The sequence below is a fragment of the Oncorhynchus masou genome, chromosome 2, assembly GCF_036934945.1.
Source record: "Oncorhynchus masou masou isolate Uvic2021 chromosome 2, UVic_Omas_1.1, whole genome shotgun sequence".
NCBI lineage: Eukaryota > Metazoa > Chordata > Actinopteri > Salmoniformes > Salmonidae > Oncorhynchus > Oncorhynchus masou.
In genome coordinates, this window is record NC_088213.1 from 654,991 (window position 1) to 678,742 (window position 23,752).

Consider the following 23,752-nt stretch of genomic DNA (forward strand, 5'->3'; position numbering starts at 1 on the left):
CTACATCCATCTCTCTTCATCCATCTCTCTTCATCTCCCTCTCCATCCCTCTCTCTACATCCCTCTCGCCATTTCTCTACATCCATCTCTCTACATCCCTCTCTCCATCTCTTTCTCTACATCCCTCTCTACATCCGTCTCTACATCCCTCTCACCATCTCTCTCTCCATCTCAGCAACAGAGTCTCATCTCACCCGAAGCCGGAGCAGAACCGGAAGAAGAGGAAGAAACCGTATCCCTGAGCGAAGCAGGACAGGAAGCTGAAGACACAGTCGATGGCCAGACAGTAGATCAGACATTTCCTACGGCCCATCTTATCCGCCAGGCTGCCCCACACGAAAGCCCCCACCATCATCGACACATACACCAACAGACCTGTTAACAGAGAGAGAAACACAGCTCTGTCAATAGAGGCAGAGACTCTGGAGGATTGATCATTTGGTACAAACCCCCCAAAAAAAAATCTAATCGATCCCCTCAAAATTGGTAATTATCACATTTGGTTAAAACTGAAAATAGAACTTGTACTGACAGAAAGATTTGTTATTTTGCGCTATATATATGCCCCCTCAGAATCCCCATATACAGTGTTTTGCGAAAGTATTCGGCCCCCTTGAACTTTGCGACCTTTTGCCACATTTCAGGCTTCAAACATAAAGATATAAAACTGTATTTTTTTGTGAAGAATCAACAAGTGGGACACAATCATGAAGTGGAACGACATTTATTGGATATTTCAAACTTTTTTAACAAATCAAAAACTGAAAAATTGGGCTAGCAAAATTATTCAGCCCCCTTAAGTTAATACTTTGTAGCGCCACCTTTTGCTGCGATTACAGCTGTAAGTCGCTTGGGGTATGTCTCTATCAGTTTTGCACATCGAGAGACTGAATTTTTTTTTCCATTCCTCCTCGCAAAACAGCTCGAGCTCAGTGAGGTTGGATGGAGAGCATTTGTGAACAGCAGTTTTCAGTTCTTTCCACAGATTCTCGATTGGATTCAGGTCTGGACTTTGACTTGGCCATTCTAACACCTGGATATGTTTATTTTTGAACCATTGCATTGTAGATTTTGCTTTATGTTTTGGATCATTGTCTTGTTGGAAGACAAATCTCCGTCCCAGTCTCAGGTCTTTTGCAGACTCCATCAGGTTTTCTTCCAGAATGGTCCTGTATTTGGCTCCATCCATCTTCCCATCAATTTTAACCATCTTCCCTGTCCCTGCTGAAGAAAAGCAGGCCCAAACCATGATGCTGCCACCACCATGTTTGACAGTGGGTATGGTGTGTTCAGGGTGATGAGCTGTGTCGCTTTTACGCCAAACATAACGTTTTGCATTGTTGCCAAAAAGTTCAATTTTGGTTTCATCTGACCAGAGCACCTTCTTCCACATGTTTGGTGTGTCTCCCAGGTGGCTTGCGGCAAACTTTAAACAGCACTTTTTAAGGATATCTTTAAGAAATGGCTTTCTTCTTGCCACTCTTCCATAAAGGCCAGATTTGTGCAATATACGACTGATTGTTGTCCTATGGACAGAGTCTCCCACCTCAGCTGTAGATCTCTGCAGTTCATCCAGAGTGATCATGGGCCTCTTGGCTGCATCTCTGATCAGTCTTCTCCTTGTATGAGCTGAAAGTTTAGAGGGACGGCCAGGTCTTGGTAGATTTGCAGTGGTCTGATACTCATTCCATTTCAATATTATCGCTTGCACAGTGCTCCTTGGGATGTTTAAAGCTTGGAAAATCTTTTTGTATCCAAATCCGGCTTTAAACTTCTTCACAACAGTATCTCGGACCTGCCTGGTGTGTTCCTTGTTCTTCATGATGCTCTCTGCGCTTTTAACAGACCTCTGAGACTATCACAGTGCAGGTGCATTTATACGGAGACTTGATTACACACAGGTGGATTGTATTTATCATCATTAGTCATTTAGGTCAACATTGGATCATTCAGAGATCCTCACTGAACTTCTGGACAGAGTTTGCTGCACTGAAAGTAAAGGGGCTGAATAATTTTGCACGCCCAATTTTTCAGTTTTTGATTTGTTAAAAAAGTTTGAAATATCCAATAAATGTCGTTCCACTTCATGATTGTGTCCCACTTGTTGGTGATTCTTCACAAAAAAATACAGTTTTATATCTTTATGTTTGAAGCCTGAAATGTGGCAAAGTTCAAGGGGGCCGAATACTTTAGCAAGGCACTGTAACTCAAAGAAGATATTCCCCACCCTTGAGGAAGAGACCTGCCATTTGCAGGCCCATGGAAATGTCCTCATCTGTGGGGACACAAATTCAGGAACACTACCTGATCTAACGAGCACACGAGGGGACAGCTTTATTACAGGCCGTACTGTTTCTAACTGTCTTCATCTGCCCCATAGAAACAACAGTGACAGCACCGTCATCAAGAACGGAAGGGATCTGTTGCAGCTCTGTAGAAGCCTGGGTCTGTACTTTGTCAATGATAGGTTATGGGGGGGACTCTTTGGGGAGATTCACCTACTGCTCACCTCTTGGCCACAGTAGAGTAGACTATATGATCACAGACAGGGACCCCTTCTCTCTCAGCTCATTCACTATCAAGCCACGAACACCTCTGTCTGATCACAGACACGTTATGGTGTTCCTCAGAAGAACAGACATGGAAACAACCACACATTCACAGCCCAGTAAGCTGTACAACATCAGACATTCATACAGATGGGCCCAAAACAGCACAGAAAAATAGCAGACAGCAACCAGTAACCAACATATCCAGACAGTCTTAAATAACTTCCTGGAGAGCACATCCACTCACAGTGAAGAAGGCATCAATCTGGCAGAACAAAACATCAACTATATATTCAGGCAAAAGGCCTTCATTGCTGTGAGACTTTAAAACTCAAAAGTCAGTTTATTAAGAACAAATTCTTATTTACAGTGACAGCCTAGGAACAGGGGGTTTAACTGCCTTGACAGATTGTTACCTTGTCAGCTCAGGGATTAGATCTAGCAACTTTTTGGTTACTGGTCCAACGCTTCAACCACGAGGCTACCTGCCGCCCCTACACTCTAACCACTAGGCTACCTGCTGCCCCTACACTCTAACCACTAGGCTACCTACCGCCCCTACACTCCAACCACTAGGCTACCTACCCCCCTACACTCCAACCACTAGGCTACCTACCCCTCCCCTATACTCTAAACACTAGGCTACCTGCCGCCCCTACACTCTAACCACTAGGCTACCTGCCGCCCCTACACTCCAACCACAAGGCTACCTACCGCCCCTACACTCTAACCACTAGGCTACCTGCCGCCCCTACACTCTAACCACTAGGCTACCTGACGCCCCTACACTCTAACCACTAGGCTACCTGCCGCCCCTACACTCTAACCACTAAACTACCTGCCGCCCATAAAACTCTAACCACTAGACTACCTGCCCCCCCTACACTCTAACCACTAGGCTACCTACCGCCCCTACACTCTAATCACTAGGCTACCTGCCGCCCCTACACTCTAACCACTAGGCTACCTGCCGCCCCTACACTCTAACCACTAGGCTACCTGATGCCCCTACACTCTAATCACTAGGCTACCTACCTCCTCTACACTCTAACCACTAGGCTACCTACCGCCCCTACACTCTAACCACTAGACTACCTGCTGCCCCTTCACTCTAACCACTAGACTACCTGCTAGACTACCTGCTGCCCCTACACTCTAACCACTAGACTACCTGCCCCCCTACACTCTAACCACTAGACTACCTGCTGCCCCTACACTCTAACCACTAGACTACCTGCTAGACTACCTGCTGCCCCTACACTCTAACCACTAGACTACCTGCTAGACTACCTGCTGCCCCTACACTCTAATCACTAGACTACCTGCTGCCCCTACACTCTAACCACTAGACTAACTGCTGCCCCTACACTCTAACCACTAGACTACCTGCTGCCCCTACACTCTAACCACTAGACTACCTGCTGCCCCTACACTCTAACCACTAGACTACCTGCTGCCCCTACACTCTAACCACTAGACTACCTGCTAGACTACCTGCTGCCCCTACACTCTAACCACTAGACTACCTGCTGCCCCTACACTCTAACCACTAGACTACCTGCTGCCCCTACACTCTAACCACTAGACTACCTGCCGCCCCAACATAACCACTAGACTACCTGCTGCCCCTACACTCTAACCACTAGACTACCTGCTGCCCTACACTCTAACCACTAGACTACCTGCCGCCCCAACACTCTAACCACTAGACTACCTGCTGCCCCTACACTCTAACCACTAGACTACCTGCCGCCCCAACACTCTAACCACTAGACTACCTGCCACCCCTACACTCTAACCACTAGACAACCTGCTGCCCCTACACTCTAACCACTATACTACCTGACGCCCCTACACTCTAACCACTAGACTACCTGCTGTCCCAGTCCATAAACACAAACAACTTCTGGCAAAATTGGAGAAACCTAAAAATAAAATCAAAACAAGAGGAATTAGCGATATAAAACCTTGACATACAGTATGTACCCATTATAAACTAATTAGCCATTGTAAACGAATTACCCATTATAAACTAATAACCCATTATAAACTAATAACCCGTTATAAACTAATTCCCCGTTATAAACTAATAACCCATTATAAACTAATAACCCGTTATAAACTAATTCCCCGTTATAAACTAATTCCCCGTTATAAACTAATAACCCATTATAAATTAATAACCCATTATAAACTAATAACCCATTAGAAACGAATAACCCATTATAAACTAATACCCCGTTATAAACTAATAACCCATTATAAACTAATAACCCATTATAAACTAATAACCCATTATAAACTAATAACCCATTATAAACTAATACCACATTACAAACTATTAACCCATTATAAACTAATAACCCATTATAAACGAATACCCCGTTATAAACTAATAACCCATTATAAACTAATAACCCATTATAAACTAATAACCCATTATAAACTAATAACCCATTATAAACTAATACCACATTACAAACTATTAACCCGTTATAAACTATTAACCCATTATAAACTAATACCCCATTATAAACTATTAACCCGTTATAAACTAATAACCCGTTATAAACTATTAACCCATTATAAACTATTAACCCATTATAAACTAATACCCCATTATAAACTATAAACTAATACCCCATTATAAACTATTAACCCGTTATAAACTAATAACCCATTATAAACTAATACCCCGTTATAAACTAATAACCCATTATAAACTAATAACCCATTATAAACTAATAACCCATTATAAACTAATAACTCATTATAAACTAATACCACATTACAAACTATTAACCCGTTATAAACTATTAACCCATTATAAACTAATACCCCATTATAAACTATTAACCCGTTATAAACTAATAACCCGTTATAAACTATTAACCCGTTATAAACTTATAACCCGTTATAAACTAATACCCCGTTATAAACTAATAACCCATTATGAACTAACAACCATTATAAACGAATAACCCATTGTAAACTAATAACCCGTAATAAACTAATACCCCATTATAGACTAAACCCCATTATAAACTAATAACCCATTATAAAACAAATACCCCATTATAAACTAATAACCGTTATAAACTATTAACCCGTTCTAAACTATTAACCTGTTATAAACTATTAACCCGTTATAAACTAATACCCCATTCTAAACTAATACCCCATTATAAACTAATAACCCATTATAGAACTCTCTACAACACTGTTCAAAGTGATGCAGAACAAATTCATGACAAGTTGAACCGTGTTATAAAATATATAAAGGCAAATCAAACTGACCATTACTGACCAATCAAACTGACCAATCAAACTGACCATTACTGACCAATCAATCTGACCAATCAATCTGACCATTACTGACTAATCAAACTGACCATTACTGACCAATCAAACTGACCATTACTGACCAATCAAACTGACCATTACAGACCAATCAAACTGACCAATCAATCAGACCATTACTGACCAATCAAACTGACCAATCAAACTGACCATTACTGACCAATCAAACTGACCAATCAAACTGACCATTACAGACCAATCAATCTGACCAATCAATCTGACCATTACTGACTAATCAAACTGACCATTACTGACCAATCAAGCTGACCATTACTGACCAATCAAACTGACCAATCAAGCTGACCATTACTGACCAATCAAACTGACCATTACAGACCAATCAAACTGACCATTACTGACCAATCAATCTAACCATTACTGACCAATCAAACTGACCATTACTGACCAATCAAACTGACCATTACTGACCAATCAAACTGACCATTACTGACCAATCAAACTGACCATTACTGACCATTACTGACCAATCAAACTGACCATTACTGACCAATCAAACTGACCATTACTGACCAATCACCAGACCAGGAGCTCTATAATGCTTTATTTAACCTTCATTTAACTCTGCAAGTCATTTAACAAAGAATGTCTTATTTACAGTGACGGCCTACACCAGCCAAACACGTAACCAATTGATGCGCAGCCCTATGGGACTGGTATTGAACCAGGGTCTGTAGTGCCTTAGACCCCTGACCCACTCAGGAGCCCAAACTCCTGAGTATAAGAAACTTCAGACCCTCACATTTAAAATGCATGCAGACCTAATGTCATCCTAAATGAGATGCTCAAATTCACTAGAGCGAAATTGGTACAAAATATATCTCAAAATATATCTCAATTGGTACAAAATATATAGAGTACTGCACATACTACAATTACTTATGTTTAAATATATAGAGTACTGCACATACTACAATTACTGAGGTTTAAATATATAGAGTACTGTACACACTACAATTACTGAGGTTTAAATATATAGAGTAATGCACACACTACAATTACTGAGGTTTAAATATATAGAGTAATGCACACACTACAATTACTTTAAAAATAAGACCAACTGGACACCTTAATGAGGCAGTGAATGAACTGAGAGAGGAAGTATGCAGGGCATTCTACTTAATTTAAAAACAAATTTAAATTTGTCATTGAACAAATTGCACTTTATGGCAGCGAGGTTTGGGGTCCACCTGCAAAACAAGATGTCACCCAATGGGACAAACATCCCATTGAAACCTTGCATGCAGAGTTCTGTAAGATTCTCTTACATGTCCAGAGGAAAACTACAAACAATGCATGCAGGGCAGAATTAGGACAATATCCACAAAAAAATATTTTTTAAAAGAGCAGTTAAGATTGGGAAAAAAAAAAAAAATACAGTGAAGAGCCATGCCAAGAGCTGAGCAAAGAAAAGAGTCCCCTCATCCAGCTGGTCCTGGGGCTGAGTTCACTAACCTGTTCTACTAACACACTGACGCCTCAGTCCCCTCATCCAGCTGGTCCTGAGTTCACTAACCTGTTCTACTAACACACTGAAGCCTCAGTCCCCTCATCCAGCTGGTCCTGAGATCACTAACCTGTTCTACAAACACACTGAAACATCAGTCCCCTCATCCAGCTGGTCCCGGGGCTGATTTCACTAACCTGTTCTACTTACACACTGAAGCCTCAGTCCCCTCATCCAGCTGGTCCTGGGGCTGAGTTCACTAACCTGTTCTACTAACACACTGAAGCCTCAGTCCCCTCATCCAGCTGGTCCTGGGGCGGAGTTCACTAACCTGTTCTACTAACACACTGAAGCCTCAGTCCCCTCATCCACCTGGTCCTGGGGCTGAGTTCACTAACCTGTTCTACTAGCACACTGAAGCCTCAGACCCCTCATCCAGCTCGTCCTGGGGCTGAGTTCACTAACCCGTTCTACTTACACACTGAAGCCTCAGTCCCCTCATCCAGCAGATCCTGGGGCTGAGTTCACTAACCCGTTCTACTTACACACTGAAGCCTCAGTCCCCTCATCCAGCTGGTCCTGGGGCTGAGTTCACTAACCTGTTCTACTAACACACTGACGCCTCAGTCACCTCATCCAGCTGGTCCTGAGTTCACTAACCTGTTCTACTAACACACTGAAGCCTCAGTCCCCTCATCCAGCTGGTCCTGGGGCTGATTTCACTAACCTGTTCTACTAACACACTGAAGCCTCAGTCCCCTCATCCAGCTGGTCCTGGGGCGGAGTTCACTAACCTGTTCTACTAGCACACTGAAGCCTCAGACCCCTCATCCAGCAGATCCTGGGGCTGAGTTCACTAACCTGTTCTACTTACACACTGAAGCCTCAGTCCCCTCATCCAGCTGGTCCTGGGGCTGAGTTCACTAACCTGTTCTACTAGCACACTGAAGCCTCAGACCCCTCATCCAGCAGATCCTGGGGCTGATTTCACTAACCTGTTCAACTAACACACTGACACCTCAGTCGCCTCATCCAGCTGGTCCTGGGTTCACTAACCCGTTCTACTAAGACACTGAAGCCTCAGTCCCCTCATCCAGCTGGTCCTGGGGCTGAGTTCACTAACCTGTTCTACTAGCACACTGAAGCCTCAGACCCCTCATCCAGCAGATCCTGGGGCTGAGTTCACTAACCTGTTCTACTTTCACACTGAAGCCTCAGACCCCTCATCCAGCTGGTCCTGGGGCTGAGTTCACTAACCTGTTCTACTAACACACTGAAGCCTCAGTCCCCTCATCCAGCTGGTCCTGGGGCTGATTTCATTAAGCTGTTCTACTAACACACTGACGCCTCAGTCCCCTCATCCAGCTGGTCCTGAGTTCACTAACCTGTTCTACTAACACACTGAAGCCTCAGTCCCCTCATCCAGCTGGTCCTGGGGCTGATTTCACTAACCTGTTCTACTAACACACTGAAGCCTCAGTCCCCTCATCCAGCTGGTCCTGGGGCTGAGTTCACTAACCTGTTCTACTAACACACTGAAGCCTCAGTCCCCTCATCCAGCTGGTCCTGGGGCTGATTTCATTAAGCTGTTCTACTAACACACTGACGCCTCAGTCCCCTCATCCAGCTGGTCCTGAGTTCACTAACCTGTTCTACTCACACACTGAAGCCTCAGTCCCCTCATCCAGTTGGTCCTGGGGCTGATTTCACTAAGCTGTTCTACTAACACACTGAAGCCTCAGTCCCCTCATCCAGCTGGTCCTGGGGCTGATTTCACTAACCTGTTCTACTTACACACTGAAGCCTCAGTCCACCCATCCAGCTGGTCCTGGGGTTGAGTTCACTAACCTGTTCTACTTACACACTGAAGCCTCAGTCCACTCATCCAGCTGGTCCTGGGGCTGAGTTCACTAACCTGTTCTACTAACACACTGACGCCTCAGTCCCCTCATCCAGCTGGTCCTGAGTTCTGAGTTCACTAACCTGTTCTACTTACACACTGAAGCCTCAGTCCACCCATCCAGCTGGTCCTGGGGCTGAGTTCACTAACCTGTTCTACTAACACACTGAAGCCTCAGTCCCCTCATCCAGCTGGTCCTGGGGCGGAGTTCACTAACCTGTTCTACTAACACACTGAAGCCTCAGTCCCCTCATCCACCTGGTCCTGGGGCTGAGTTCACTAACCTGTTCTACTAGCACACTGAAGCCTCAGACCCCTCATCCAGCAGATCCTGGGGCTGAGTTCACTAACCCGTTCTACTTACACACTGAAGCCTCAGTCCCCTCATCCAGCTGGTCCTGGGGCTGAGTTCACTAACCTGTTCTACTAACACACTAACGCCTCAGTCCCCTCATCCAGCTGGTCCTGAGTTCACTAACCTGTTCTACTAACACACTGAAGCCTCAGTCCCCTCATCCAGCTGGTCCTGGGGCTGATTTCACTAACCTGTTCTACTAACACACTGAAGCCTCAGTCCCCTCATCCAGCTGGTCCTGGGGCGGAGTTCACTAACCTGTTCTACTAACACACTGAAGCCTCAGTCCCCTCATCCAGCTGGTCCTGGGGCTGATTTCACTAACCTGTTCTACTAGCACACTGAAGCCTCAGACCCCTCATCCAGCAGATCCTGGGGCTGAGTTCACTAACCTGTTCTACTTACACACTGAAGCCTCAGTCCCCTCATCCAGCTGGTCCTGGGGCTGAGTTCACTAACCTGTTCTACTAGCACACTGAAGCCTCAGACCCCTCATCCAGCAGATCCTGGGGCTGATTTCACTAACCTGTTCAACTAACACACTGACACCTCAGTCGCCTCATCCAGCTGGTCCTGGGTTCACTAACCCGTTCTACTAAGACAATGAAGCCTCAGTCCCCTCATCCAGCTGGTCCTGGGGCTGAGTTCACTAACCTGTTCTACTAGCACACTGAAGCCTCAGACCCCTCATCCAGCAGATCCTGGGGCTGAGTTCACTAACCTGTTCTACTTTCACACTGAAGCCTCAGACCCCTCATCCAGCTGGTCCTGGGGCTGAGTTCACTAACCTGTTCTACTAACACACTGAAGCCTCAGTCCCCTCATCCAGCTGGTCCTGGGGCTGATTTCATTAAGCTGTTCTACTAACACACTGACGCCTCAGTCCCCTCATCCAGCTGGTCCTGAGTTCACTAACCTGTTCTACTAACACACTGAAGCCTCAGTCCCCTCATCCAGCTGGTCCTGGGGCTGATTTCACTAACCTGTTCTACTAACACACTGAAGCCTCAGTCCCCTCATCCAGCTGGTCCTGGGGCTGAGTTCACTAACCTGTTCTAATAACACACTGAAGCCTCAGTCCCCTCATCCAGCTGGTCCTGGGGCTGATTTCATTAAGCTGTTCTACTAACACACTGACGCCTCAGTCCCCTCATCCAGCTGGTCCTGAGTTCACTAACCTGTTCTACTCACACACTGAAGCCTCAGTCCCCTCATCCAGTTGGTCCTGGGGCTGATTTCACTAAGCTGTTCTACTAACACACTGAAGCCTCAGTCCCCTCATCCAGCTGGTCCTGGGGCTGATTTCACTAACCTGTTCTACTTACACACTGAAGCCTCAGTCCACCCATCCAGCTGGTCCTGGGGTTGAGTTCACTAACCTGTTCTACTTACACACTGAAGCCTCAGTCCACTCATCCAGCTGGTCCTGGGGCTGAGTTCACTAACCTGTTCTACTAACACACTGACGCCTCAGTCCCCTCATCCAGCTGGTCCTGAGTTCTGAGTTCACTAACCTGTTCTACTTACACACTGAAGCCTCAGTCCACCCATCCAGCTGGTCCTGGGGCTGAGTTCACTAACCTGTTCTACTAACACACTGAAGCCTCAGTCCCCTCATCCAGCTGGTCCTGGGGCGGAGTTCACTAACCTGTTCTACTAACACACTGAAGCCTCAGTCCCCTCATCCACCTGGTCCTGGGACTGAGTTCACTAACCTGTTCTACTAGCACACTGAAGCCTCAGACCCCTCATCCAGCAGATCCTGGGGCTGAGTTCACTAACCCGTTCTACTTACACACTGAAGCCTCAGTCCCCTCATCCAGCTGGTCCTGGGGCTGAGTTCACTAACCTGTTCTACTAACACACTGACGCCTCAGTCCCCTCATCCAGCTGGTCCTGAGTTCACTAACCTGTTCTACTAACACACTGAAGCCTCAGTCCCCTCATCCAGCTGGTCCTGGGGCTGATTTCACTAACCTGTTCTACTAACACACTGAAGCCTCAGTCCCCTCATCCAGCTGGTCCTGGGGCGGAGTTCACTAACCTGTTCTACTAACACACTGAAGCCTCAGTCCCCTCATCCAGCTGGTCCTGGGGCTGATTTCACTAACCTGTTCTACTAGCACACTGAAGCCTCAGACCCCTCATCCAGCAGATCCTGGGGCTGAGTTCACTAACCTGTTCTACTTACACACTGAAGCCTCAGTCCCCTCATCCAGCTGGTCCTGGGGCTGAGTTCACTAACCTGTTCTACTAGCACACTGAAGCCTCAGACCCCTCATCCAGCAGATCCTGGGGCTGATTTCACTAACCTGTTCAACTAACACACTGACACCTCAGTCGCCTCATCCAGCTGGTCCTGGGTTCACTAACCCGTTCTACTAAGACACTGAAGCCTCAGTCCCCTCATCCAGCTGGTCCTGGGGCTGAGTTCACTAACCTGTTCTACTAGCACACTGAAGCCTCAGACCCCTCATCCAGCAGATCCTGGGGCTGAGTTCACTAACCTGTTCTACTTTCACACTGAAGCCTCAGACCCCTCATCCAGCTGGTCCTGGGGCTGAGTTCACTAACCTGTTCTACTAACACACTGAAGCCTCAGTCCCCTCATCCAGCTGGTCCTGGGGCTGATTTCATTAAGCTGTTCTACTAACACACTGACGCCTCAGTCCCCTCATCCAGCTGGTCCTGAGTTCACTAACCTGTTCTACTAACACACTGAAGCCTCAGTCCCCTCATCCAGCTGGTCCTGGGGCTGATTTCACTAACCTGTTCTACTAACACACTGAAGCCTCAGTCCCCTCATCCAGCTGGTCCTGGGGCTGAGTTCACTAACCTGTTCTACTAACACACTGAAGCCTCAGTCCCCTCATCCAGCTGGTCCTGGGGCTGATTTCATTAAGCTGTTCTACTAACACACTGACGCCTCAGTCCCCTCATCCAGCTGGTCCTGATTTCACTAACCTGTTCTACTCACACACTGAAGCCTCAGTCCCCTCATCCAGTTGGTCCTGGGGCTGATTTCACTAAGCTGTTCTACTAACACACTGAAGCCTCAGTCCCCTCATCCAGCTGGTCCTGGGGCTGATTTCACTAACCTGTTCTACTTACACACTGAAGCCTCAGTCCACCCATCCAGCTGGTCCTGGGGTTGAGTTCACTAACCTGTTCTACTTACACACTGAAGCCTCAGTCCACTCATCCAGCTGGTCCTGGGGCTGAGTTCACTAACCTGTTCTACTAACACACTGACGCCTCAGTCCCCTCATCCAGCTGGTCCTGAGTTCTGAGTTCACTAACCTGTTCTACTAACACACTGAAAACTCAGTCCCCTCATCCAGCTGGTCCTGGGGCTGATTTCACTAACCTGTTCTACTAACACTGAAGCCTCAGTCCCCTCATCCAGCTGGTCCTGGGGCTGATTTCACTAACCTGTTCAACTAACACACTGAAGCCTCAGTCCCCTCATCCAGCTGGTCCTGGGGCTGATTTCACTAACCTGTTCTACTAACACACTGAAGCCTCAGTCCCCTCATCCAGCTGGTCCTGGGGCTGATTTCACTAACCTGTTCTACTTACACACTGAAGCCTCAGTCCCCCATCCAGCTGGTCCTGGGGCTGATTTCACAAACCTGTTCTACTAACACACTGAAGCCTCAGTCCCCTCATCCAGCTGGTCCTGGGGCTGATTTCACTAACCTGTTCAACTAACACACTGAAGCCTCTGTCCCCTCATCCAGCTGGTCCTGAGTTCACTAACCTGTTCTACTAACACACTGAAGCCTCAGTCCCCTCATCCAGCTGGTCCTGGGTTCACTAACCCGTTCTACTAACACTCTGAAGCCTCAGTCCCCTCATCCAGCTGGTCCTGGGGCTGAGTTCACTAACCTGTTCTACTAGCACACTGAAGCCTCAGACCCCTCATCCAGCAGATCCTGGGGCTGAGTTCACTAACCTGTTCTACTTTCACACTGAAGCCTCAGTCCCCTCATCCAGCTGGTCCTGAGTTTACTAACCTGTTCTACTTACACACTGAAGCCTCAGTCCACTCATCCAGCTGGTCCTGGGGCTGAGTTCACTAACCTGTTCTACTAACACACTGACGCCTCAGTCCCCTCATCCAGCTGGTCCTGAGTTCACTAACCTGTTCTACTAACACACTGAAGCCTCAGTCCCCTCATCCAGCTGGTCCTGGGGCTGATTTCACTAACCTGTTTCTACTAACACACTGAAGCCTCAGTCCCCTCATCCAGCTGGTCCTGGGGCTGATTTCACTAACCTGTTCTACTTACACACTGAAGCCTCAGTCCACTCATCCAGCTGGTCCTGGGGCTGAGTTCACTAACCTGTTCTACTAACACACTGAAGCCTCAGTCCCCTCATCCAGCTGGTCCTGAGTTCACTAACCTGTTCTACTAACACACTGAGGCCTCAGTCCCCTCATCCAGCTGGTCCTGAGTTCACTAACCCGTTCTACTAACACACTGAAGCCTCAGTCCCCTCATCCAGCTGGTCCTGGGGCTGAGTTCACTAACCTGTTCTACTAACACACTGAAGCCTCAGTTCCCTCATCCAGCTGGTCCTGGGTTCACTAACCCGTTCTACTAACACACTGAAGCCTCAGTCCCCTCATCCAGCTGGTCCTGGGGCTGAGTTCAATAACCTGTTCTACTAGCACACTGAAGCCTCAGACCCCTCATCCAGCAGATCCTGGGGCTGTGTTCACTAACCTGTTCTACTTTCACACTGAAGCCTCAGTCCCCTCATCCAGCTGGTCCTGGGGCTGAGTTCACTAACCTGTTCTACTAACACACTGACGCCTCAGTCCCTGCATCCAGCTGGTCCTGAGTACACTAACCTGTTCTACTAACACACTGAAGCCTCAGTCCCCTCATCCAGCTGGTCCTGGGGCTGATTTCACTAACCTGTTCTACTAACACACTGAAGCCTCAGTCCCCTCATCCAGCTGGTCCTGGGGCTGAGTTCACTAACCTGTTCTACTAATACACTGAAGCCTCAGTCCCCTCATCCAGCTGGTCCTGGGGCTGATTTCACTAACCTGTTCTACTAACACACTGAAGCCTCAGTCCCCTCATCCAGCTGGTCCTGGGCCTGAGTTCACTAACCTGTTCTACTAACACACTGAAGCCTCAGTCCCCTCATCCAGCTGGTCCTGGGGCTGAGTTCACTAACCTGTTCTACTAACACACTGAAGCCTCAGTCCCCTCATCCAGCTGGTCCTGGGGCTGATTTCACTAACCTCTTCTACTAACACACTGAAGCCTCAGTCCCCTCATCCAGCTGGTCCTGGGGCTGAGTTCACTAACCTGTTCTACTAACACACTGAAGCCTCAGTCCCCTCACCCAGCTGGTCCTGGGGCTGAGTTCACTAACCTGTTCTACTAACACACTGAAGCCTCAGGACCAGAACATCCAATCAATCAGAATAAAACAAACTACAACACAGTGAAAACAAAACTACATTGCTTATTGGGAAACACAAGCACAAAGCAAAATGCAGTGCTATTTAGCCCTAAATTGACAGTACACCATGGAAAACTATTTGACCATGGTTACTGATCAAAACCTTAGAAAAACCTTGACAACGTACAGGCTCAGTGAGAACAGCCTTGCAGGGTAGACACAGGAAAACCTGGCTCCCTGTAGAGGAAAGGCTGTGTAACCACTGCACCACAGTGGCTCAAGGCTCATAGTAGAGTAATGTTGTGCTGCCAGACTTTACACAGTGGCTCAAGGCTCATAGTAGAGTAATGTTGTGCAGCCAGACTTTACACAGTGGCTCAAGGCGCATAGTAGAGTAATGTTGTGCTGCCAGACTTTACACAGTGGCTCAAGGCTCATAGTAGAGTAATGTTGTGCTGCCAGACTTTACACAGTGGCTCAAGGCTCATAGTAGAGTAATGTTGTGCTGCCAGACTTTACACAGTGGCTCAAGGCTCACAGTAGAGTAATGTTGTGCTGCCAGACTTTACACAGTGGCTCAAGGCTCATAGTAGAGTAATGTTGTGCTGCCAGACTTTACACAGTGGCTCAAGGCTCATAGTAGAGTAATGTTGTGCTGCCAGACTTTACACAGTGGCTCAAGGCTCATAGTAGAGTAATGTTGTGCTGCCAGACTTTACACAGTGGTTCAAGGCTCATAGTAGAGTAATGTTGTGCTGCCAGACTTTACACAGTGGCTCAAGGCTCATAGTAGAGTAATGTTGTGTTGCCAGACTTTACACAGTGGCTCAAGGCTCATAGTAGAGTAATGTTGTGCTGCCAGACTTTACACAGTGGTTCAAGGCTCATAGTAGAGTAATGTTGTGCTGCCAGACTTTACACAGTGGCTTAAGGCTCATAGTAGAGTAATGTTGTGTTGCCAGACTTTACACAGTGGCTCAAGGCTCACAGCAAAGTGGGCGTCCTCTCCTCCACTAGGAGGCTCACTTTGCCACGTTGTCCTATTGAACTGGTCTTACTGAATTAGGAAAAGGGGAAAGTCCTTATTGAAGATATCCTTCCAAAAAAGACATCACCCACATTCCCCCACATTCACGGAAATGAATCCAGAGCAACAAAGCAAATCTAGCAATACACAGTGACATAAATCTGGGTTAAAACAACACCTTCTAAAAGAAGATAGAGGGATCTATTTGGACATTAACATAGTAACAACACCTTCTAAATGAAGATAGAGGAATCTATTTGGACAGTAACAACACCTTCTAAATGAAGATAGAGGAATCTATTTGGATAGTAACATAGTAACAACACCTTCTAAATGAAGATAGAGGAATCTATTTGGATATTAACATAGTAACAACACCTTCTAAATGAAGATAGAGGAATCTATTTGGACAGTAACAACACCTTCTAAATGAAGATAGAGGATTCTATTTGGATAGTAACATAGTAACAACACCTTCTAAATGAAGATAGAGGAATCTATTTGGATAGTAACATAGTAACAACACCTTCTAAATGAAGATAGAGGAATCTATTTGGATAGTAACATAGTAACAACACCTTCTAAATGAAGATAGAGGAATCTATTTGGATAGTAACATAGTAACAACACCTTCTAAATGAAGATAGAGGAATCTATTTGGATATTAACATAGTAACAACACCTTCTAAATGAAGATAGAGGAATCTATTTGGATAGTAACATAGTAACAACACCTTCTAAATGAAGATAGAGGAATCTATTTGGATAGTAACATAGTAACAACACCTTCTAAATGAAGATAGAGGAATCTATTTGGATAGTAACATAGTAACAACACCTTCTAAATGAAGATAGAGGAATCTATTTGGATAGTAACATAGTAACAACACCTTCTAAATGAAGATAGAGGATTCTATTTGGATAGTAACAACACCTTCTAAATGAAGATAGAGGATTCTATTTGGATATTAACATAGTAACAACACCTTCTAAATGAAGATAGAGGAATCTATTTGGATAGTAACAACACCTTCTAAATGAAGATAGAGGAATCTATTTGGATAGTAACATAGTAACAACACCTTCTAAATGAAGATAGAGGAATGTATTTGGACATTAACATAGTAACAACACCTTCTAAATGAAGATAGAGGAATCTATTTGGATAGTAACATAGTAACAACACCTCCTAAATGAAGATAGAGGAATCTATTTGGATAGTAACAACACCTTCTAAATGAAGATAGAGGAATCTATTTGGATAGTAACAACACCTTCTAAATGAAGATAGAGGAATCTATTTGGATATTAACATAGTAACAACACCTTCTAAATGAAGATAGAGGAATCTATTTGGATAGTAACAACACCTTCTAAATGAAGATAGAGGAATCTATTTGGATATTAACATAGTAACAACACCTTCTAAATGAAGATAGAGGAATCTATTTGGATAGTAACAACACCTTCTAAATGAAGATAGAGGAATCTATTTGGATATTAACATAGTAACAACACCTTCTAAATGAAGATAGAGGAATCTATTTGGATAGTAACAACACCTTCTAAATGAAGATAGAGGAATCTATTTGGATATTAACATAGTAACAACACCTTCTAAATGAAGATAGAGAAATCTATTTAGATATTAACATAGTAACAACACCTTCTAAATGAAGATAGAGGAATCTATTTGGATAGTAACAACACCTTCTAAATGAAGATAGAGGAATCTATTTGGATAGTAACAACACCTTCTAAATGAAGATAGAGGATTCTATTTGGATATTAACATAGTAACAACACCTTCTAAATGAAGATAGAGGAATCTATTTGGATAGTAACATAGTAACAACACCTTCTAAATGAAGATAGAGAAATCTATTTAGATATTAACATAGTAACAACACCTTATAAATGAAGATAGAGGAATCTATTTGGACATTAACATAGTAACAACACCTTCTAAATGAAGATAGAGGAATCTATTTGGATAGTAACATAGTAACAACACCTTCTAAATGAAGATAGAGGAATCTATTTGGATAGTAACATAGTAACAACACCTTCTAAATGAAGATAGAGGAATCTATTTGGATAGTAACATAGTAACAACACCTTCTAAATGAAGATAGAGGAATCTATTTGGACAGTAACAACACCTTCTAAATGAAGATAGAGGATTCTATTTGGATAGTAACATAGTAACAACACCTTCTAAATGAAGATAGAGGAATCTATTTGGATAGTGACAACACCTTCTAAATGACAACACCTTCTAAATGAAGATAGAGGAATCTATTTGGATAGTAACATAGTAACAACACCTTCTAAATGAAGATAGAGGAATCTATTTGGATAGTAACATAGTAACAACACCTTCTAAATGAAGATAGAGGAATCTATTTGGACAGTAACAACACCTTCTAAATGAAGATAGAGGATTCTATTTGGATAGTAACATAGTAACAACACCTTCTAAATGAAGATAGAGGAATCTATTTGGATAGTAACAACACCTTCTAAATGAAGATAGAGGAATCTATTTGGATAGTAACAACACCTTCTAAATGAAGATAGAGGAATCTATTTGGACAGTAACAACACCTTCTAAATGAAGATAGAGGAATCTATTTGGATAGTAACATTTTAACAACACCTTCTAAATGAAGATAGAGGAATCTATTTGGATAGTAACATAGTAACAACACCTTCTAAATGAAGATAGAGGAATCTATTTGGATAGTAACATAGTAACAACACCTTCTAAATGAAGATAGAGGAATCTATTTGGATAGTAACATTTTAACAACACCTTCTAAATGAAGATAGAGGATTCTATTTGGATATTAACATAGTAACAACACCTTCTAAATGAAGATAGAGGAATCTATTTGGATAGTAACATAGTAACAACACCTTCTAAATGAAGATAGAGGAATGTATTTGGACATTAACATAGTAACAACACCTTCTAAATGAAGATAGAGGATTCTATTTGGATAGTAACATAGTAACAACACCTTCTAAATGAAGATAGAGGAATCTATTTGGATAGTAACATAGTAACAACACCTCCTAAATGAAGATAGAGGAATCTATTTGGACAGTAACAACACCTTCTAAATGAAGATAGAGGATTCTATTTGGATATTAACATAGTAACAACACCTTCTAAATGAAGATAGAGGAATCTATTTGGATAGTAACATAGTAACAACACCTTCTAAATGAAGATAGAGAAATCTATTTAGATATTAACATAGTAACAACACCTTCTAAATGAAGATAGAGGAATCTATTTGGATAGTAACAACACCTTCTAAATGAAGATAGAGGAATCTATTTGGATAGTAACAACACCTTCTAAATGAAGATAGAGGAATCTATTTGGATATTAACATAGTAACAACACCTTCTAAATGAAGATAGAGAAATCTATTTAGATATTAACATAGTAACAACACCTTCTAAATGAAGATAGAGGAATCTATTTGGATAGTAACAACACCTTCTAAATGAAGATAGAGGAATCTATTTGGATAGTAACAACACCTTCTAAATGAAGATAGAGGATTCTATTTGGATATTAACATAGTAACAACACCTTCTAAATGAAGATAGAGGAATCTATTTGGATAGTAACAACACCTTCTAAATGAAGATAGAGGAATCTATTTGGATAGTAACATAGTAACAACACCTTCTAAATGAAGATAGAGAAATCTATTTAGATATTAACATAGTAACAACACCTTATAAATGAAGATAGAGGAATCTATTTGGACATTAACATAGTAACAACACCTTCTAAATGAAGATAGAGGAATCTATTTGGATAGTAACAACACCTTCTAAATGAAGATAGAGGAATCTATTTGGATAGTAACAACACCTTCTAAATGAAGATAGAGGAATCTATTTGGATAGTAACAACACCTTCTAAATGAAGATAGAGGATTCTATTTGGATAGTAACAACACCTTCTAAATGAAGATAGAGGATTCTATTTGGATATTAACATAGTAACAACACCTTCTAAATGAAGATAGAGGAATCTATTTGGATAGTAACATAGTAACAACACCTTCTAAATGAAGATAGAGAAATCTATTTAGATATTAACATAGTAACAACACCTTCTAAATGAAGATAGAGGAATCTATTTGGATAGTAACAACACCTTCTAAATGAAGATAGAGGAATCTATTTGGATAGTAACAACACCTTCTAAATGAAGATAGAGGAATCTATTTGGATATTAACATAGTAACAACACCTTCTAAATGAAGATAGAGAAATCTATTTAGATATTAACATAGTAACAACACCTTCTAAATGAAGATAGAGGAATCTATTTGGATAGTAACAACACCTTCTAAATGAAGATAGAGGAATCTATTTGGATAGTAACAACACCTTCTAAATGAAGATAGAGGATTCTATTTGGATATTAACATAGTAACAACACCTTCTAAATGAAGATAGAGGAATCTATTTGGATAGTAACATAGTAACAACACCTTCTAAATGAAGATAGAGAAATCTATTTAGATATTAACATAGTAACAACACCTTATAAATGAAGATAGAGGAATCTATTTGGACATTAACATAGTAACAACACCTTCTAAATGAAGATAGAGGAATCTATTTGGATAGTAACATAGTAACAACACCTTCTAAATGAAGATAGAGGAATCTATTTGGATAGTAACATAGTAACAACACCTTCTAAATGAAGATAGAGGAATCTATTTGGACAGTAACAACACCTTCTAAATGAAGATAGAGGAATCTATTTGGATAGTAACATAGTAACAACACCTTCTAAATGAAGATAGAGGATTCTATTTGGATAGTAACAACACCTTCTAAATGAAGATAGAGGATTCTATTTGGATATTAACATAGTAACAACACCTTCTAAATGAAGATAGAGGAATCTATTTGGATAGTAACATAGTAACAACACCTCCTAAATGAAGATAGAGGAATCTATTTGGACAGTAACAACACCTTCTAAATGAAGATAGAGGATTCTATTTGGATATTAACATAGTAACAACACCTTCTAAATGAAGATAGAGGAATCTATTTGGATAGTAACATAGTAACAACACCTTCTAAATGAAGATAGAGAAATCTATTTAGATATTAACATAGTAACAACACCTTCTAAATGAAGATAGAGGAATCTATTTGGATAGTAACAACACCTTCTAAATGAAGATAGAGGAATCTATTTGGATAGTAACAACACCTTCTAAATGAAGATAGAGGAATCTATTTGGATATTAACATAGTAACAACACCTTCTAAATGAAGATAGAGGAATCTATTTGGACATTAACATAGTAACAACACCTTCTAAATGAAGATAGAGGAATCTATTTGGACAGTAACAACACCTTCTAAATGAAGATAGAGGAATCTATTTGGATATTAACATAGTAACAACACCTCCTAAATGAAGATAGAGGAATCTATTTGGACAGTAACAACACCTTCTAAATGAAGATAGAGGATTCTATTTGGATATTAACATAGTAACAACACCTTCTAAATGAAGATAGAGGATTCTATTTGGATAGTAACAACACCTTCTAAATGAAGATAGAGGAATCTATTTGGATAGTAACATAGTAACAACACCTTCTAAATGAAGATAGAGGAATCTATTTGGATATTAACATAGTAACAACACCTTCTAAATGAAGATAGAGGAATCTATTTGGATAGTAACATAGTAACAACACCTTCTAAATGAAGATAGAGGAATGTATTTGGACATTAACATAGTAACAACACCTTCTAAATGGAGATAGAGGAATCTATTTGGATATTAACAACACCTTCTAAATGAAGATAGAGGAATCTATTTGGATAGTAACAACACCTTCTAAATGAAGATAGAGGAATCTATTTGGATATTAACATAGTAACAACACCTTCTAAATGAAGATAGAGGAATCTATTTGGATAGTAACAACACCTTCTAAATGAAGATAGAGGAATATATTTGGATATTAACATAGTAACAACACCTTCTAAATGAAGATAGAGGAATCTATTTGGATATTAACATAGTAACAACACCTTCTAAATGAAGATAGAGGAATCTATTTGGATAGTAACATAGTAACAACACCTTCTAAATGAAGATAGAGGAATCTATTTGGATAGTAACAACACCTTCTAAATGGAGATAGAGGAATCTATTTGGATATTAACATAGTAGCAACACCTTCTAAATGAAGATAGAGGAATGTATTTGGATGTTACACCATAATATACAGTACATAATAAAGCCCCTGTATATTATTGATTCTTCATTATATTCTTATATCACCAGCTAGTATTCAGTACTTGGCAGGCCCTCTTAATGCCATAATACATTGGCAATTTTGAGGGGCTATGTTATCGAACTATCTTACATTGAAAATGAGCAACTTTTTATTATGTGAGTCATTTTGATTGGCAGCGCTTACGAGCGGGTCATTTTTTGGAATCCTCCAATCAGAGTGCAGATGTTGTTCTTGATCTGCCTCAGTCTGCCTTTCTAAAACGTTTTGGAAAACATGGCGGCCATTTTGACCTGAAGTGAGAGGAAATCAGTACGAGTGTGTGTCAGTAGACCGTCGTTGCGAGAAGCAGCTACAGTATATGTCTCATGTCTCTCAGGCACCCCCTGGCCTGGGTTTATACTACAGCCCTAATTACAGTTGAGTAAGCAGCTTAGCTTAGACTAGCGGCATGTGTTGCTGTGGTGGGCTGTCAGTGCACCTCACTGTGGATTAGTATCCCTCGAAATGCTACCCCTCTACAAACGGTATGTCCTTGTACCAGGCCTCAGGCATCACAGTTAGCCTTCAACCAGGTCACAGCCTAGTCACAGCGGGAGGGGCTGGGCAAGGCCTGGGGCTGGGACAGGGGCTGGGACAGGGCCTGGGGCTGGGGCAGGGGCTGGGGGGGGCCTGGGGCTGGGGCTGGGGCAGGGGCTGGGGGAGGGGATTGGGGCTTGGTCTGGATAACCTAATGAATGGATCTGTTCTGGTATCAGGGTCTTGTTAACTCAGTTGGAGGGTCTGGGTCTGGATGACATAATGAATAGATCTGTTCTGGTATCAGGGTCTTGTTAACTCAGTTGGAGGGTCTGAATAACATAATGAATAGATCTGTTCTGGTATCAGGGTCTTGTTAACTCAGTTGGAGGGTCTGGGTCTGGATAACATAATGAATAGATCTGTTCTGGTATCAGGGTCTTGTTAACTCAGTTGGAGGGTCTGGATAACATAATGAATGGATCTGTTCTGGTATCAGGGTCTTGTTAACTCAGTTGGAGGGTCTGGTTCTGGATAACATAATGAATGGATCTGTTCTGGTATCAGGGTCTTGTTAACTCAGTTGGAGGGTCTGGATAACATAATGAATGGATCTGTTCTGGTATCAGGGTCTTGTTAACTCAGTTGGAGGGTCTGGATAACATAATGAATGGATCTGTTCTGGTATCAGGGTCTTGTTAACTCAGTTGGAGGGTCTGGATGACATAATGAATGGATCTGTTCTGGTATCAGGGTCTTGTTAACTCAGTTGGAGGGTCTGGGTCTGGATAACATAATGAATGGATCTGTTCTGGTATCAGGGTCTTGTTAACTCAGTTGGAGGGTCT

General features: G+C 42.7%; 1 protein-coding gene across 1 annotated transcript in view; it reads right to left on the reverse strand.

Annotated features, from left to right (window-relative positions):
• The window catches only part of LOC135553211 (synaptic vesicle glycoprotein 2B-like), a 48,511-nt gene that overhangs the window by 18,587 nt on the left and 6,172 nt on the right, over nucleotides 1-23,752 (reverse strand). The window contains exon 2 of the mRNA XM_064985389.1: nucleotides 195-375. Coding sequence (XP_064841461.1) covers nucleotides 195-375 — 181 coding nt within the window. The remainder of the gene's footprint in view (nucleotides 1-194; nucleotides 376-23,752) is intronic.